The sequence below is a fragment of the Somniosus microcephalus genome, chromosome 15 (assembly GCF_052327205.1).
Source record: "Somniosus microcephalus isolate GS21.2 chromosome 15, FLI_Smic_1.0, whole genome shotgun sequence".
In the NCBI taxonomy this organism is placed as follows: Eukaryota; Metazoa; Chordata; class Chondrichthyes; order Squaliformes; family Somniosidae; genus Somniosus; species Somniosus microcephalus.
The window spans coordinates 30512602-30530031 of NC_141001.1; the positions used below are offsets into that span (position 1 = coordinate 30512602).

Genomic DNA, 17430 nt, shown 5'->3' on the forward strand with positions numbered 1-17430 from the left:
ATTGGTCCAGATAACCGTCCCGAAAACATTCCAGGAATTCCTCCTCCTCAGAATTTTTACTAATTTGGGTAGTCCAATCAATATGTAAATTAAAGTCACCCATGATGACAGCTGTGCTCTTATCGCACGCTTCTCTAATTTCCCTTTTTTATGCCTTCCCTCACCTCCATATTACTATTTGGAGGCCTATATATCACACCCACTAACGTTTTCCTCCCCTTGCTATTTCTCATTTCTACCCATACAGATTCCGTTTCATCCGAGTTAATATCCTTCCTTTCCATTGCATTAATCCCCTCCTTTACCAGCAATGCTACCCCACCTCCCCTACCTTTTTGCCGATCCTTCCTAAATATTGTATATCCCTGGATGTTAAGTTCCCAGCCTTGCCCACCCTGCAGCCACGTTTCTGTAATCCCAATCAAATCATACTTGTTTACCTCTATTTCCACAACTAATTCATCCACCTTGTTCCTAATGCTTCTAGCATTAAGATACAAAGCCTTCAGGCTTGCTTTTTTCACACTCTCATTATGAATTAGTTTGGCCCTTTCTGTTTCTCTCCTTTGCTTATTGCTTCTCACCTTTCTACCATCTATTTCTAACTTCATATGACTTCCCTCTTTTGCACTACCTAGGTTCCCATCCCCCTGCCAAATTAGTTTAAATCCTCCCGAACCGCCCTAGAAAATATTACCCCGAGGACATCGGCTCCCTCACAGTTCAGGTGTAGACCGTCCCCTTGGTACAGGTCACTCCTCCCCAAGTACTGGTTCCAATGCCTCAAGAATTTAAATTCCTCTCCCTTGCACCACTGCTCAAGCCACGTATTTAGCTTATCTATCTTATTCTCTCTAAACTTATTAGCTCGTGGCACTGGTAGCAATCCAGAGATTACTACCTTTGAGGTCCTACTTTTCAATTTAGCTCCTAACTCCCTAAATTCAGCTTGTAGGACCTCCTCCCTCTTTTTACCTACATCGTTGGTACCTACATGTACCACGACAACTGGCTGATCCCCCTCCCCCTTCAGAATGCTCTGCACCCGCTCCGAGACATCCTTGACCCTTGCACCAGGGAGGCAACATACCATCTTGGAGTCTCGGTCTCGGCCACAGAAACTCCTATCTATCCCCCTTACAATTGAATCCCCTATCACTATAGCCCTATCCCTCTTTTTCCCGCCCTTCTGTGCAGCAGAGCCAGTCATGGTGCCCTGAACCTGGCTGCTGGTGCCTTCCCCTGATAAGTCATCTCCCCCAACAGTACCCAAAACGGTAAACCTGTTTTGGAGGGAGATGACCGCAGGTGACTCCTGCACTACCTTCCTGCCTTTACCCTGCCTTTTGGTCACCCATTTACTGTCTGAGCTAGCCTTTACCTGCGGTGTGACCAACTCACTGAATGTGCTATCCACAACATCCTCAGCATCGCGTATGCTCCAGAGTGAGTCCATTCGCAGCTCCAGCGCCGCCATGCGGTCCGCTAGGAGCTGCAGCTGGACACACTTCCTGCACACATAGTTGTCAGGGACAGTGTCCCTGATTTCCCACATGGCACAGGAGAAGCATGACACGGGTCTGAGCTGCCCTTCCATGACTTAACCCTTACAATACCCTTTTATTTACTACGATTTAGCTTAATTATTGAATTCTACTTAGAATAAGTTTGTGAAAGTACTCACCAACCAGTCACCTACCTGTTTTCTGGTGTTGTATTTTCACTGCCGCCTCCTGTCCTGGAACCTTTTCCACCTAGGTTAGGCTCCTGAAATAAAATAAATTGAACCTACCTTTTCAACTTCCCCTAACCCCTAAAAGGTTAGAGGACTTGCATTTTTTAACATGCACTGTAATGTACTATTTGTGACTGCAGTTGTCAAGGTACAAGATCATAATAGAGTTGCCCAGCTGTGTACCGAAATGATAATCTGGGCTCACTGACGAGACCTGTAAAGAGTTTAATAAAAGCCATTGTGTGCATCCACATGTATTATATAGAGCAAAGTCTTTTTTAACTTTGATTATTCTACATTCAGAGTCTTCAAAGATTTGAGTGATCTTTTAGTGCAATCCTATGTTTATTTTACCAGTGCTGTTGGAGGCATTGAAACCCTTCCCTCGGAGATAGTTTCACTTGTTACCTCTGGTGACCCTAGACAGGAAAGGTAAATGGCTGCCTCCAGTACATTTTGTTTCTGGCTGCTGGCAGACTGCACTGTCATCCTGCCTGTAGGAGCCAGCCATGCACTATTGGCACTACTGGTATGTACAAATTCTGCCCGACACTGGGGGAAATTTCTAATCAAATGAGAAAATTGTGGATGTGGCTTTTGAGCAACTGCATTTGCACAGTTGTTCCACTTTTGCCAAGTCCACCCTGCCGTTTAAACTTGATAGATCTGGCACCATGTATTGGGGATATTTGGCAATATAATTTGTAATATAAACAGGGCATTAACTAAAACTCCAAACAGAATCTGCATTTATCACCACTAAAAGATCCAGCTGACCTTAGTTAAAACTGGAATTTGGTAGGTCACGTTGATAAAGTCAATGTTCCCGCTATTAATGAGGAAGGGGTGGGAGGGTGTGGTGGAGGCCGAAAACGGCTGAAGAACCTGGCAAAGCCGGGGACGTGGAGGTGGACAGTCTGGCCAATGGGCAGGAGGCTGCAGCCAGGGACCCTTGGTCTCCAGCATTCGGTCGGCAATCGGGAGGCGGGGAAGGAGGTTGGCGATCGGGAAGTGGGGAGGGAGATCGGGAGCGGTAGCGGGGAGGCTGGCGATCAGCTCTGGGGGAGGCCGCAGGCTTCCGTGAGGGGCCTGGCGGGAACACTCCAGCTCCTCTTGGCCAACAAGGAGTGTAAAAAGAGCCACTAACTCTCCAGCCTCGGTTCAGCTGCTGGAAAACCCACAGCTTGGGAGCCCCCCTTCCCTCGCTTTCTGTTAAATTTAAGTCACAACACCTAGTCTTCAGGCAGCGACTTTGGATGGTAATTAGGCCCAGTCTGCCTTTGGCAGGAGCCTCGTCCATGGCCTGATTCCTGCACTTCAAAATTTAACGGGGTGGGAATGGGGTCCGGTTTCCCGATCCTGATATTTTAAACCCGTGCACACCTAGACACTTTCCTGCCCATTGAGGGGGGAGGGTTAAAATCGAGGACAATGTAGTTCAGCTATGCAGATCAGAAGTTCCCCATGTCTCTGTTGAGTAAGCTGATCTTAGCTTTGGTGCTGAAGGGGCTGCAACAATCAGTCTCGGTACGCAGGGCAAGAGGAAAAAACTGGTCAGGGCTCCTTCTGCTGATCGTTATCCAGTGACCCCAGCTGCGTGGACAGAATCGGGCTTGGCTATGGATGACTCCACAGTTGGTCAAACCTCACTGTCTAGGTACACACATGAAACATGGGCCCTTTGGTGCTTGTGGAATCATAGTTCAGCAAAGCATCAAGACCTCAAGGAGAAAATTGAGGAGGAGCGAAGCCAAATTTGGAAGTTTAAAATCTGAGATCTCCGTGTGGGTATCTTTGGGGCTTTGGAGCTCAACCCCACAAGCAACTAGGTGGAGGTTGTTGAATTGACCACCAACCAATAGATGTAAATGGATGAGATTGCAGCCATGTTCAATGTAGCTCTTTGTTTTATCAGCAAGCTGCTCGAGTTGTCAATTTAAATGTACACCGTGATGGCATGGCTTTCATAACCTAGAAACATAGAAGATAGGAGCAGGAGTAGGCCATTCGGCCCTTCGAGTCTGTTCCATCATTTAATGAGATCATGGCTGATCATCCAAATTCAGTACCCTGTCCCTGTATAAATATAAATATATTTTGGAAATGTCTTTTTTCAAATATTGTTAACTTGCATTTCACAGTTGATGTCGATGCATGAGAAACTCTTATTTTTCTTCTCTCTCTAAGTTCTGTTTTCCTTTTCTTCTTTTTCTCTCTTTTTTGTGTATGTGTATGTTTGTGTGTAGTGTGTGTTTACTGTTAGTAAGACACATTTTCAGACTCCCAAGCCAGTGGTGATGGACACTCTGAAGGTCCCCTTGCTAGGTTTGGCCTTTACGCATCAAGTGAGTTATAACAGAAAACAATTGCAAGTTTTTGGCAACATTTTGTTTGAAGCCAAAAAATTGTTCAGGCTGCAAATCTTAAATTACTTCTTGGCCCTTTTTCCAGACATAAAGGGGAAGGAAATACCAGTGGAGTTTTTTTATTCCAAAAGTATTTTTTGGTGTGAAAATACCTTTTCTGAACTGCAGGGTGATCCACCAGGTTTGTGCTTGTGTAGCCTTTGATATCACTGACTGGGAGGTATCCTGAAGCGTCTCAATTAACATGAGCAAGGGCCATGACTTTCAGCTTGCCTGAAAGCTAACTGGAGCCAGCTTTCTGCAGAAAACAATGCTGTCAGCCGATAACTTGATTTACCGACATCTCCAGATCGACTTTCACCCTGGGCCAAAGCCTGGGCACCCTTGCAGTCCAGCCAAATAAAGGTGATCGATCATATGATGCCACAAAGTGAGCTAGCAACGATGGAAACATCAGAGGGAAACCTGATCAGGCAGGTCTTCATGGAGGCCAAAACGTTCAAATGTTGTAAAAACAAAAGTGAAAGATTTTTGTGATACTTACTATAAAATGGTAAATACAGTACTTGGAACAGAAAGTGCTCCTTAGACTTTCCGGCTCCCTTCATATGTCTCTGATTGTTGTTTAGTTGAAAGAAGAAACCGATTCCATGTAGCTCCCCTATATTAGGGGTCTTAAAAACTGATCTGATGGTGTGACTCGTGCCATATTTTACAGCTAAAATTTGCAACTGGTCTATTCCTGATAATTCAAAGACATTTTTTCCGGTAAAAAATTTGATTTACCCAATAATTTAAATTAAACTACGTAAATAACGCAGCAAAATGGGCATTTTATGCTAAAATTTGAATTATCCGAGAATTTGAATTAACCATCTTTAAATTAAGAGGAGCAGACTGCAGCCCACTTGCCTTTTTTTTAGTCAAATGGTCTGTGTGCTGTGTAAGTGGATCCAGTTTCATCCTTGACCTGAACTAAGTTAGCCAATCTCAGCCAGGGCAACAGTATAGGGTTGCAATTGTCCCAGTGTCTTGGGACTAGTGAAAGCATGAATCAGCCAAGGCTCCTGCTCCAGATTACCATCTAACAACCCCAGTAGGAAGTGTATATGTGAAAGTTAAGCAGGGAGAAGAGACATATCCATTGCTTTCCCCACCCCCAACAGTTGAATAAATTCCCACGCCCACATGACCAAAATTATGTGAGTTACCACAATCTGTGGAATCCAACCCTTTGCAATTGTAAGTAATCAAAGTGAAGTTTAAAAAAATTACGCGAGTGTCCCTGGAAAGCATCAACCTGGTTGCTATTCAGGCTTGCAGAGCTACATCTCTGACAGATAAATCTCAAATGTAGTGTTTAAGTGTCCTGTTGCCAATATTTTTTAGTGGATATTAGTTGAGGCAAGATTTGGAAGGCCTATAGAAAAATATTGTTTGCTCTCTGTTTATATAGGAAGTAACATCAGTGCAACAACTTCAGAATTTTGCAGTATCGGTTGTGTTGGATGGGGAAGATGTGCCTAATGTATAAGACACTCATTTTAAATAGCATGAAACCGGGGGTATATTTTTAAAAGATGTTGTTTACATTTTCGAGGTACTTTGATACCTATTTCAGCCCAAAAGGATTCTAAATCCCAGGTGATGACCTGTATTTAAATGACACTGGTGCAGGGATTAGATCTCCATGTTGGATAGCAGAGTCGTTATGACTGACGCCCAGTAAAATGGGGAAAGGGACACATGGAGGGAAATAACCAGGCAATATTAAAGTGCCATCGGTCATGCCATTGTGAGAATGTGAGGCACTTCTCCACTTGCAAGCAGGGAAAATAACAGAGACTTTTACTGCCATTTACCATGCAACATTTAACTTCTAGCTGTAGGAAGAAATTTTCAGAAGCACATGAGCAGGTCTCCAGCCTATCCCCTTAGGTGGGCAAAGTGAATTGGGAAGATATCAGATGCGGGGGGGAAATGGTGGCATAAAAATAATTATAAAAACTGTTGTCTTGCACTTTGCTATTTTTTAAAGTCACTTTTCTGTAGTTATGTTTCCCTGTTTCTGTGCACCTGTCCTGTTTTCATCTCTCCTGATTGCCTATGGCCTAAGATAATGAACAGCATGTGTGTGTACATCATGGCCACAAAGATCAGTGAAATTAAAAAAATAAAAATAAATAAAGGCCTTGCAACACAAGCTCTCAACCTTATTCAGGCCTCGACATAAAGGCAGACTTCCCTGTGTGTATCCAGGGCAAGCAATTCAATTTTATCACTATCTAAGAATCTTCTAAACTACAGTACCTCCCAGTTGGTATTTGAACAGGTCTTCTGAAAAAGAAATGGGGATTGTGATAGCTGGCTGCTGGTTGTATTTGCTTTTAAAAAAATCTTTCTATATCAATGCAGAAACCAACCCCAGTTTTAGTCCCATAATTTTGCAAAAAGAGTGCTCAATGCTGTTTTATTTGTGTATATGAGTAGATGTGTGATTGCACCACACGCAGACATACTCGGGGTCATTTATCCTAACTAACTGTGCATTGACAGATTAATCACTAATTCTTGACAGTTAGCCACACCTCTCAGACTTTGACATGTTAACTTTGTGAATTGAAAGTAGGCAGTCTTTTTTATGTTATATTAAAAAAAAACGCTATCAAAAGGAACAATTTGAGAGTTAATATGTATTACTTTTGTAAGATTTTTGTGAAATAATGACAGGTTGATGATAAATAAGTGAATAGTAATTAAAGTTTTTTTTTTACCCACTTGCATAACTTGGACCAACCCAGAAAGTTTATTTAGTTGGTATATTAAGGAATAAGAACTTAGTACTTTCTGCTTCACTATGGATAAGCTATTGCCTACAGGCTGCCAAATGTACATGGTGACAATGTTCCCTCTTTTTTTGGTCTCTTTAAATTTGTTGCCTGGCTGCGCATGCGCAGTATCTTTTCCAGCGGCAGCAGCTGGTGAGCGACCTGTGTGGGACCTCGCAATTGGTGTGTGGCCGTGCATCTTGGGGGCAGCATTGCATGGTGGTGGTAGTGGTGTCTTAGCAGTTTATAATTGTCTTAGTACCAAGACTACCAAGTAAACTGTACCTTTTAAAAACATGACCGACCCTTCAGTTATACAGACAACTTGAACTTGAGGTATATTTGGTTATTTGCAAAACTTCAGACATGCTAGCACTGGCTCAAATTGAAGGTGTAGAATGGGGACGATTAGGACTTTGAAAAAGCCCATCTCCTGCCAAGTCCAATTGAGAATCTAGTGTCTCTTAATCCTCTGTTTCCTAGTAAAGACAGTCAAGAATGAGAGCAAATGAAAATAGAGAAACTAAGATGAAAAAGACTGCATGTTTCAAAACAGGTGTCCAGACATAGGACGTATGGTGAGATTCATCAGCAGTTTAAATGTGTTTCCATTATCCTTGAGGCCAATGGTATCACAAGAAAAGCACTATTAGTTGCAACTTCGAGTTTGGGGTGACCACTGCTTGCCTCGTGCGTAAAAAGACCCACCCAATATATGTTCAAGTCAGAATGGTGAGGGGAACTTGGAGGTGATTTTAATCAGTCCACCATTGGCGGCCGTGCTTTCAGCTGCCTTGGCCCTAAACTCTGGAATTCCCTTCCTAAACATCTCCGTCTCTCTACTTCTCTCTCCTCCTCTACTCCTTAAAACCTACCTCTTTAACCAAGCTTTTGATCATCTGTCCTGATATCTCCTGTGGCTCGGTGTCAAAAAATGTTTTTATTGATGGCGCTCTTATTCAGTGCCTTGGGACAGTTTGCTACGTCAAAGGTGCTATATAAATGCAAGTTGTTGTTCTTGTGCTCCTGCCACCATTGTCCTTCTAAGTACAGTACAGGTAGACGACCCTTTATCCGAACTTCCGAAAACCGAAACCCTCTAAAAACCGAAGGTTTTTTCGTTCAGCGCAAGTCCAGCGTAAGTTGTGCGCACGACCCCCCGCCGGCCCCGACCCCGACCCCCGCCGACTTACGCTGAGCGTCAGCGTAAGTCGTGCGCACGACCCCCCGCCGACCCTGACCGTAAGTCGGCGGGGGTCAGGGCCGGCGGCGGGGGGGTCGGGGCCGGCGGGGGTCCGCGGGCCCCGACCCCCCGCCGACCCACCTTCCGAAATCCGAAATTCTCCGAAAACCGAAACACGGCTGGTCCCGAGGTTTTCGGATAAAGGATAGTCTACCTGTAGTGGGTTTGGGAGGTGCTGCCAAAGAAATCTTGGCGAGTTGCTGCAGTGCATCCGGTAACTCGTACACACTGCACAGTACTCCGGTGGTGCAAGGAGTGGATGCTTAAGCCAGTGGATGGGGTCCTAATAAAGCGGACTGCTTTGTCCTGCACTATGTCAAGCTTCTTGAGTGTTGTAAGCTTTTTATTTCGACTGGCATTAAATTGACAGCAATTTGGAATAAGTTAATTAAACACACACACGCATGCAAGTTTATTAAATACACACACTCATGCACATCAAAACAATAGCCTACTTGTATTTATGGACTCGATTACAACACGTAAGGTAATGGGTTAGATTTACACAGACTTGTACTTCCTTGAGTCAAGCAATGTACGCGGCCTTTTTCCTTGCTTCTTGGTCTGGTCTGTAGAGGTTTTTCCGCGTGGTCGTCCAGAGAGAGAGCGAGAGCCTTTGGGTTCCTTATTTTATATCTTTTTAAGTCCATTGTCTCTAGTCTAAATTGCTAAGACCCCAGGATTGGGTCTTAGTTTTATGGCAGCTCTTGATTGGCTTTCCTTTGAACGTGTGTCTGTCTGCAGTGGCTGGTGCCATTTCTTGATTAAGTTACTTGTTTGTTAACACCCTTTTAGTGGCTCTTGAGTTTCGATGGTGAGTCTATGTCAGGGGTTATCCTGTTATGCAGGTTTCCTTTGTTAATTTTCGCGCCGTTGCCTTGAGCAGAGAGATCCATAGACATCAAATTCATCTTTATTACATACATCTTATATTAATAATAGTCTCGAGCCCATCACACATACAAAACATATTTTTATTCTTACAGATTCCCTGCCTTGAGGGGGAAAATCCTTATTGACCCCTCATTTAGTTTATCTCCTCAGGGCTCGCATATGGTGGTTCAGTTTCCTAAGGAGTTTTCTCAGGTAGCAGATCATGATGATCCCCGTCATTACAATTATGGCTTGTGCCAGTATCATAAGCATTGAGAGGGTTCTGAGCCAGGGGTGTTGTCCTACATTATACATTGTTTCCCACCATGGGCTGGCTCCTGGCTTTTGTATAGCTCTGCTGTTTATGGCATTGTTCTGTTATCTGTATCCGTATCATGGTCCTGTGGGAAACAAGATCAGTGTAGTATTTACTCTTTGGCAGTTTTTAACTGGTTAACATGATACCATTTCTTGTACTTAACGCTCTTTTTTTCTCGCTAACTGAATCCAATAAACCGCGAGGTTCAATTGGTCTATAATCGTATGCGGTCTCCACCACCTGGGCTCGAAGGCATGCTTCTTTTTCCCATAATTTGGAATCATTACAGTGTCCCCCAGCTGATACTCAAAGGGGCGTACTTTCTTGTCAAAGTACCTTTAATTTGTCTTTTTGACTTCCCCAATTTCATGGCCACAAATCGATTCATCGGATCGGTGTGATCAGCCACTTGTTCCAACCACTTGGAACTACATGGTTCCATTGTCAAGGGGCTCATCGCCGTTGGTGTTAGCTGGCCTGGCATTCTCGTGAGTCTCCCCATCATGGCCTGATATGGGGAGATTCCTATTGTTTTATGAGGTGTGGACCTCATTGCCATTAAGCACATTGGCAGCATGTTAGCCCATTGAGTGAGGTGGTCCGCACACAATTTTTTTAACATTAACTTGAGGGTCCTGTTCCCCCTTTCGATCCCTCCGGACGACTGGGGGTGGTGAGCACTATGTAGTTTGTGTTTTAGCCCCAACGTTTCCTGCAGGTGGGTAAAAATCTTACCGGTAAAGTGTGAACCTTGATCACTGTCCACTTGTACTGGTACTCCCCACCTACAAAACACATGATTTAATAGTGTTTTGGCTGCCGTGACTGCGGTGTTGGAGCGGCGGGGGAATGCTTCGATCCATTTAGTGAATTGATCCACCATCACTAGGGCATGCTGAAAATTGCCTTGCGCCTGTGGAAGTGGCCCAGTGAAGTCTATCTGGAGGTGAGTCCATGACCCTTGAGGTGGGGGCGCGCTTTGAAGCAAGGTTCGGTTAGTGCACGTGGAAGGATTGCTGCAGGCACAGTAGGCATTGTGCCACATATAGGTTGATTGTTTCGCTCATGGAAGGCCACCAAGCTGTGGATGCTACCTTTATAGAAGGTTACCAGGGCCGAATAGTGCCCTGCCCTGGGGTGGGAGTGAAAGAGGGAGAGCAGTTCCTGACCCACCTCTGGTGGAACTCGCACCACCAGGCATGCCTATGGCTTTCTTTTGAACATCAGCGCCTGCTCCCCTGAGTCAGGGGCAGTGGCTAGTGTGGTATTGGGGGCCCAGGCTGTCGGTTGAGGAAGGGGTCTGTCGGGGGCAGTGGCTAGTGTGGTATTGGGGGCCCAGGCTGTCGGTTTAAGAAGGGGTCTGCCTTCCTCGAGCCAGGCGCTTACAACGGCATATGGTCAGCATTGCTGCTGCAGGGATTTTAAATCTAGGTGATCTGTTGGGGAGCCCTTGCTAACAGCATTGCAGGGCTCAACAACTATATCCTCTGTCTCCCTATCAATCGCAGCGTCCTTGTCTGCTCTGGAATATCCCTCATTATGTGGACCCCCTTTTCTATGAAGCAGGGCTGGGATCACTGTTTAAGGTATGACCAGAGCAGGTGTGACCAGGGCCTTATCGTCTATTGTACGGTAGTCTTTTTTGTGGTATAGGGGCAAGGAGAGCATAGTGCCTATGCTATAAACACCATCAGACTAACTAGTCACGGGTCTATCTGAGGTTTCTTTCACGGGGGTTAGAAGTGCGGCGATTTCTGCATATTGTGAGGACTGTCAGTTGCATCGTCGCTGGATGGTTCTCTCTGGCAATACCACAGCATTCCCGGTGTGGGGGGATCCCTCGATGTGATATGAGGACCCATAGACATCTGGGGCTCCCTGTATGGGCTCTTTCTGCACAGGATGGGTCTCAAAGTTAATCAGGGGCAGCGGACATTCATGTGGTTCCCCCTCATAAACCAGAAATTGTGGAAGCAATGTGGTGGGTTTGGAAATGATACCAATGTGTCTTTCCATAAATTCCAATGTCCATTTGCTGAGGCGCTGCGAGGAAACTAGCAAATCTCCAGGTTTCATCAGTAGTTTCAGAGGCATGAGAAGAAATAAAGGTAAAATGATGTACCGCCCAGAAGACGGCCAGCAGGTGGCGCTCACGCAGTATACATCTTTTCTGCAGAATTCGAGACGCATATGCAATGAGCTGCAGTTGATTAGCTCGCGTTTGGCATAGAATTGTGGCGAGGCTTTGTTCTGTGGCCCTGACATCCAAAATGGAATGGCTGCGTGGGATCCGGAGGAATCGGACATGCGGCCTGTATCACTGCAGTTTTTAATTTGGCACGGACTGGGTGTGAGCATCAGTCCATGCCGGGCGTAGGTCATCACCCCGCAGTTTTATCAAATCATACAAGGGCTTTGCGTACTTTGCAAAGCCTGGGATAAAGTTCCTTTGGTACCCCAACAAACCCAAGAATGATCGTAGGGCTGTTTTGGAAGTGGGTAATGGTAGTCGCTGTATTATCTCCACTTTGTGGGAGTCAGGGGACAATCCCTCTGGAGAAATGGACACTCCCAGAAAGGTGACCCGTTCTTTTACCAACTGAGCCTTACGGGGATTTACCTTTAGTCCCGCCTGAGCCAACAATGTCAACAGTTCGTGCAAAAGGGACAGATGCTCCTCCATGTTATCGGTTGCCAGCAATAGATCGTCTACGTACTGTAGCAAGCAGGTAGGGCAGGAAAAGTCTTTTAAAACTGCAGCCATTCTTTTGTGGAAGATCGTAGGGGCATTGTGGAACCCCTGAGGCAGGCATGTCCAGGTGTAGCTCTGGTCCTCAAATGTGAACGCGAATTTGTACTGGTCCTCCCTTTTAACAGGGATACTCCAGAATCCATTGGCGATGTCGAGGGTCGAGAAGTATTTGGAACCAGCAGGAATTTGAGATAATATGGTTGGAGCTTCTCTTACTACCGGTGAGCAGGCTGGTGATGCAGAATTTAACTTTCTGTAATCAATAGTCGCCAACTGCTATCAGGCTTTTTAACCGGCCAGGTGGGTGAATTGGTTGTGAAAGTGCCTGTCCTAACAACACCCTGCTCGACTGTGGATTTTATGGTGTCTCGGATGTAAGGGTGACTCTCCTTTGGGATGGGGTACTGTTTAGTGAATGAGTGGGGGGGTCCCTCAATAGACTCTTCGCCTGCCATTTTGCCACAATCGTGCTTGCACGTGGCAAACACCGCTAGGTGTTCCTGAATTAGTTTTGCCACAGCTTCATTTTCGCTCCCCAGAGGGTCATACTCTGATAACTTTTTAATAGCAAAAACCGAGTGAGCATCTGAAATTTCTATCACTTTTGCATTATTTCTCAAACCCATCCAAACACAGTCCCGATTGTAATCCATTACCGCGCCATACTGATCCAACACATCAGTCCCTAAAATTCTCCTTCTGTCGGGGGTGGTCATCAGCATCGGCGCTGGGACCTTGCAGGTGAAGCCTCCCAACTGTAGTTCAGAGGCCTTCCCTGTATACGCGGTGGTTGTATCACCATTAAACCCTTTAAGGGCCATACAACCTTTGCCAGCCGCTGCATGGTGTTCAGGGTATGGGGTGTGGGTGATGGTAACAGCTGAGCCAGTGTCTATAAGCATAATCTGCTGCCGGCCCCCTTTTAAGACAACAAGGACTACTGGTCTCCCACTACCATCATGTCGGAACCCCACTTCCGACCAATCTTTGGGGGCCAAACCCCATCACAGGGTGGATCTTTGGAGAAGTCCCTCCAATGGGTGTGCATTGACGATAGGATTTTGCATCCCCAATGGGTGTACATTGGCGATTGCGTGCACCGGTAAATGATTTTGCATACCACCCGTGACAATTTGGGCTTTCATGAGGGTTATCAACTGGTCCAATCGTTGATCCGTCCCAGAGGACTTGGATTCGTCCTTTTTTAGAAGGGTTACTAACTGAGGCAATTGTTGTTCCATCCCAGAGGGTTTGGGTTCGTCCCTCGGGAGGTATCTATGCATTGCATCGTGGTCCGGTGCCTGTCTGGGTCTCCTGCAGTGTTTTGCTAGGTGACCTTCCGTCTTGCAATTAAAGCACTGTCCCCCCTAAAGGGGTTATACCTAGATCCCTCCACCGCTGACACTGGTTTCTTTGCGGTGGGTGGTGACTTCACCTTTAACTGGTCTTTTACCATCTCCCAGGCTCTTTGAATGTTAGTCTCTATATCTGTCCACTGATCGGTGGGCCTCACGGCTATGCCCAGGGTGGTTTTAACCAAAGAGTGGAGTTGGGTCAGGAACATCATTTTGAATTGTTCCTGATTCTTTCCTGCTGCAGCATTTGCGGGTGCCTGGTTCTGGGTACATTCATAGATATCATACAGGCGATTACTGAAGGCTCTAGGGGTCTCATCTGGGTGCTGTTTGGTCTGACTAAGCATTGCCACTAAATTAAGTTTTGGATCCCTAAATGGTTTAGGATCTCAGTCACGACTGCATCGGTTGCTGTGCCACGCTGGAGGATCGCGTCTGGCAGATTATTTTTTAAAGAAGTGGAACAGGCCAAGAGGAGGACTCGTGTTAAGTCTCTCTCTCCTAACTCGGGGTGACCCCTCCTGAAATCTGCCCACCTCCTATTAAGTACCAGTGGGTCGGCCCCAACTCGTGGCTACACGCCGTGGTGTGAGCACCAGATATGGGCCGTGAGTTGGTATGGTTACTAGTGATGTGACCATGCACATTACGCCGTAAAGAGGTGGTCACTACTGCTACGGTTGGCCCTTGTGTTGCCAAAGTATCCCATCCTTCACCGCCCTCCTGGTGATTATATTGACTGCCTTCCTCTTCCCAATCTGTCTCCCCCTCATCCCCTTCTGTTGTCTCTGTCATGGCTCCCTGTGTTACTGCGGATACTAGAGCCTGTTGCTGCCTTAATTTACTCTTTAGCTGTGCTATTTCTAGGTGGCACCGGGAGTGGTCTGCCTCCCTATGTGGCTTCTTGATTGCTTCCCTTAATGCCCCCCTAACGTCTTCTACTTCCTGCCGGAGCCCCAGGTTTTCCAGTTTATATTTCTTGAGTTCTAACCTCGTTTCATTTGCAGCAGCGACGGCTGGTCCTGCATTTAAATTTGAGAGGCTTTGTTGCTGTAGCAACTAAGCTGCCTGCTCGGCTCCTCTTTCTAGTTGCCTGATACTGTGGTTTAATCGATCGATTTCTTCTCTCAAATGCTGGATTTCTCCCTCCTTTTAACTGCCTAACAAGCTGGATGCCTTCTTCTTTCTGTTCTTTCATACTTTGAATCTCTTTTTTTCTTTTCATTGAATCTCTCTGACTTTTAGCTCTTTTAAATCTTGTATCTCTCCCTTTAAATCTCGAATCTCTTTTGCATCCTGCCTCATTAATTCCTCATCTCTCCGAGCACAGTAATGTGCCCCGAATGCCAAGAGACCGTTTGCCTGTTTGGGCCTTAGCTTTCCCTCGTCTACCCTCTCCTGGATAAATGCCATGAGCTCCCCAAAGGACGCATGTTGGCCCTTACAGATGCATCGTGCCTGTAACTCTTGTAAGTTCCTTATGGACACCTTTTCATATATTTTCTCATGGTAGGCTACAGCTACGTCTTTTGCTGGCTTTTTGTATGCCCCCAATCCCTTCATCCTGTGTCTTTTGAATTTACTTTAAAACTTCGCACCACAGGTTAGAATCGCAACTCCCGAAATTTCCAATTGTTTAAACGAATGATCTAAAGCTGTCTCTGTCAGATCCCAGATGAGCCCCCAGTTTTGTATGCTTTTTATTTCGACTGGCATTAAATTGACAGCAAGACCAATTCTTTTGAAACAATTTGGAATAAGTTTATTAAACACACACACTCATGCAAGTTTATTAAATACACGCACTCATAAACATCAAAACAATAGCCTACTGGTATTTATGGACTCTACTCGATTACAACACGTAAGGTAATGGGTTAGATTTACACAGACTTGTACTTCCATGAGTCAAGCAATGCACACGGCCTTTTTCCTTGCTTCTTGTTCTGGTCTGTAGAGGGAGGGCTTCTTGTTTTTCTGTGTAGTCATCCAGAGAGCGAGAGAGAGCCAACATGCGTCCTTTGGGGAGCTCGTGGCATTTATATATTTTTTTTAAGTCCATTGTGATATTGGCTCAGAAGATCAAGATGTAGAATCGGTTTGGGTGGAGATAAAAAATAATAAAGGGAAAAAGTCTCTGGTGGGTGTAGTCTACAGGCCCCCAAACAGTAGCAGTACTGTTGGACAGAGTATAAATCAACAAATAATGGAGGCCTGTAAAAAAAGGTACAGTAATAATCATGGGTGGTTTTAATCCCCATATTGATTGGACAAATCAAATTGGCCATGGTAGCCTTGAGGAGGAGTTCATAGAGTGCATCCGGGATGGTTTCCTAGAACAGTATGTAATGACCAGGGAGCAGGCTATCTTGGATCTGGTACTATGTAATGAGACAGAATTAATAAATGATCTCATAGTAAAGGATCCTCTAGGAAAAAGTGATCATAGCATGGTTGCATTTCAAATTCAGTTGGAGGGTGAGAAAGTTGGATTTTAAACAAAGGCAATTACAGTGGCATGAGGGCAGAACTGGCTAAAGTGGACTGGAAACCTAAATTAAAGGGTAAGACAGTTGAAATGCAGTGGCGGACATTTAAGGAGCTATTTCATAACTCTCAACAAAAATATATTCCAGTGAGAAAGAAAGATTTTAAGAGAAGGGAGCATCATCCGTGGCTAACTAAGGAAGTAAAGGATGGTATCAAATTGAAAACGAAGGCATACAATGTTGCCAAGATTGGTGGGAGACCAGAGCATTGGGAAATTTTTAAAAACCAGCAAAGGATGACTAAAAAAATAATAGAGAGAAGATGAATTGAGAGTAAACTGGCAAGAAACAGTAAAACAGATAGTAAGAGCTTCTACAGGTATATAAAAAGGAAGAGGGTAGCTAAAGTAAACGTTGGTCCCTTAGAGGATGAGACTGGGGAATTAATAATGGGGAACGGGGAAATGGCAGAGACTCTGAACAAATATTTTGTATCTCTCTTCATGGTAGAAGACACTAACAACATCCCAATAATGGATAATCATGGGGCCACAAGGAGGGGGGAACTAAAGACAATCACTATCACGAAGGAAATAGTACAGTACTTGTTGTCTTTTCGTCCCATTATTTTAACAAGTCCCCTGGACCAGATGGCCTGCATCCCAGGGTCTTAAAAGAAGTGGCTGCAGAGATAGTGGATGCGTTGGTTGCAATATACCAAAATTCACTGGACTCTGGAGAGGTCCCAGCGGATTGGAAAACTGCAAATGTAACACCACTATTTAAGAAAGGAGGGAGACCGAAAGCAGGAAACTATAGACCAGCTAGCCTAACATCTGTCAAAGGAAGCAGTAGCAGTGCATTTGGAAAATCATAATGCAGTCAAGCAGAGTCCGCATGGTTTTATGAAAGGGAAATCATGTTTAACAAACTTGCTGGAATTGTTTGAGGAGGTAACGAGCAGGGTGGACAAAGGTGAACCAGTGGATGTGGTGTATTTAGATTTCCAGAAGGCATTTGATAAGGTGCCACAAAAGGTTACTGCATAAGATAAGAGCTCACGGAGTTGGGGGTAATATATTAGCATGGATAGAGAATTGGCTAACTAACAGAAAGCAGAGAGTCGGGATAAATGGGTCATTTTCCGGTTGGCAAACGGTAACTAGTGGGGTGCCACAGGGATCGGTGCTGGGGCCTCAACTATTTACAATCTACATTAATGACTTAGATGAAGGGACCGAATGTAATGTAGCCAATTTTGCGGATGATACAAAGATGGGTGGGAAAGCAAGTTGTGCAGAGGACTCGAAGAACCTGCAAAGGGATATAGACAGGCTAAGTGAGTGGGCAAACATTTGACAGATGGAGTATAATGTGGGAAAGTGCGAGGTTATCCACTTTGGCAGGAAAAATAAAAAAGCAAACTATTATTTAAATGGAGAGAGATTACAAAATGCTACAGTTCAGAGG

The 17430-nt window shown here is 45.1% G+C and overlaps 1 protein-coding gene across 7 annotated transcripts in view; it reads left to right on the forward strand.

Annotated features, from left to right (window-relative positions):
- The window catches only part of atg13 (ATG13 autophagy related 13 homolog (S. cerevisiae)), a 108411-nt gene that overhangs the window by 53711 nt on the left and 37270 nt on the right, over positions 1–17430 (forward strand). For 4 of the 7 annotated variants that reach the window (XM_086007609.1, XM_086007612.1, XM_086007613.1 and 1 more), the window contains one exon: positions 3982–4080. The exons of the other annotated variants lie outside the window; for them this stretch is intronic. In XM_086007609.1, the coding sequence (XP_085863735.1) occupies positions 3982–4080 (99 nt within the window). The remainder of the gene's footprint in view (positions 1–3981; positions 4081–17430) is intronic. 7 annotated transcript variants of the gene reach the window in all.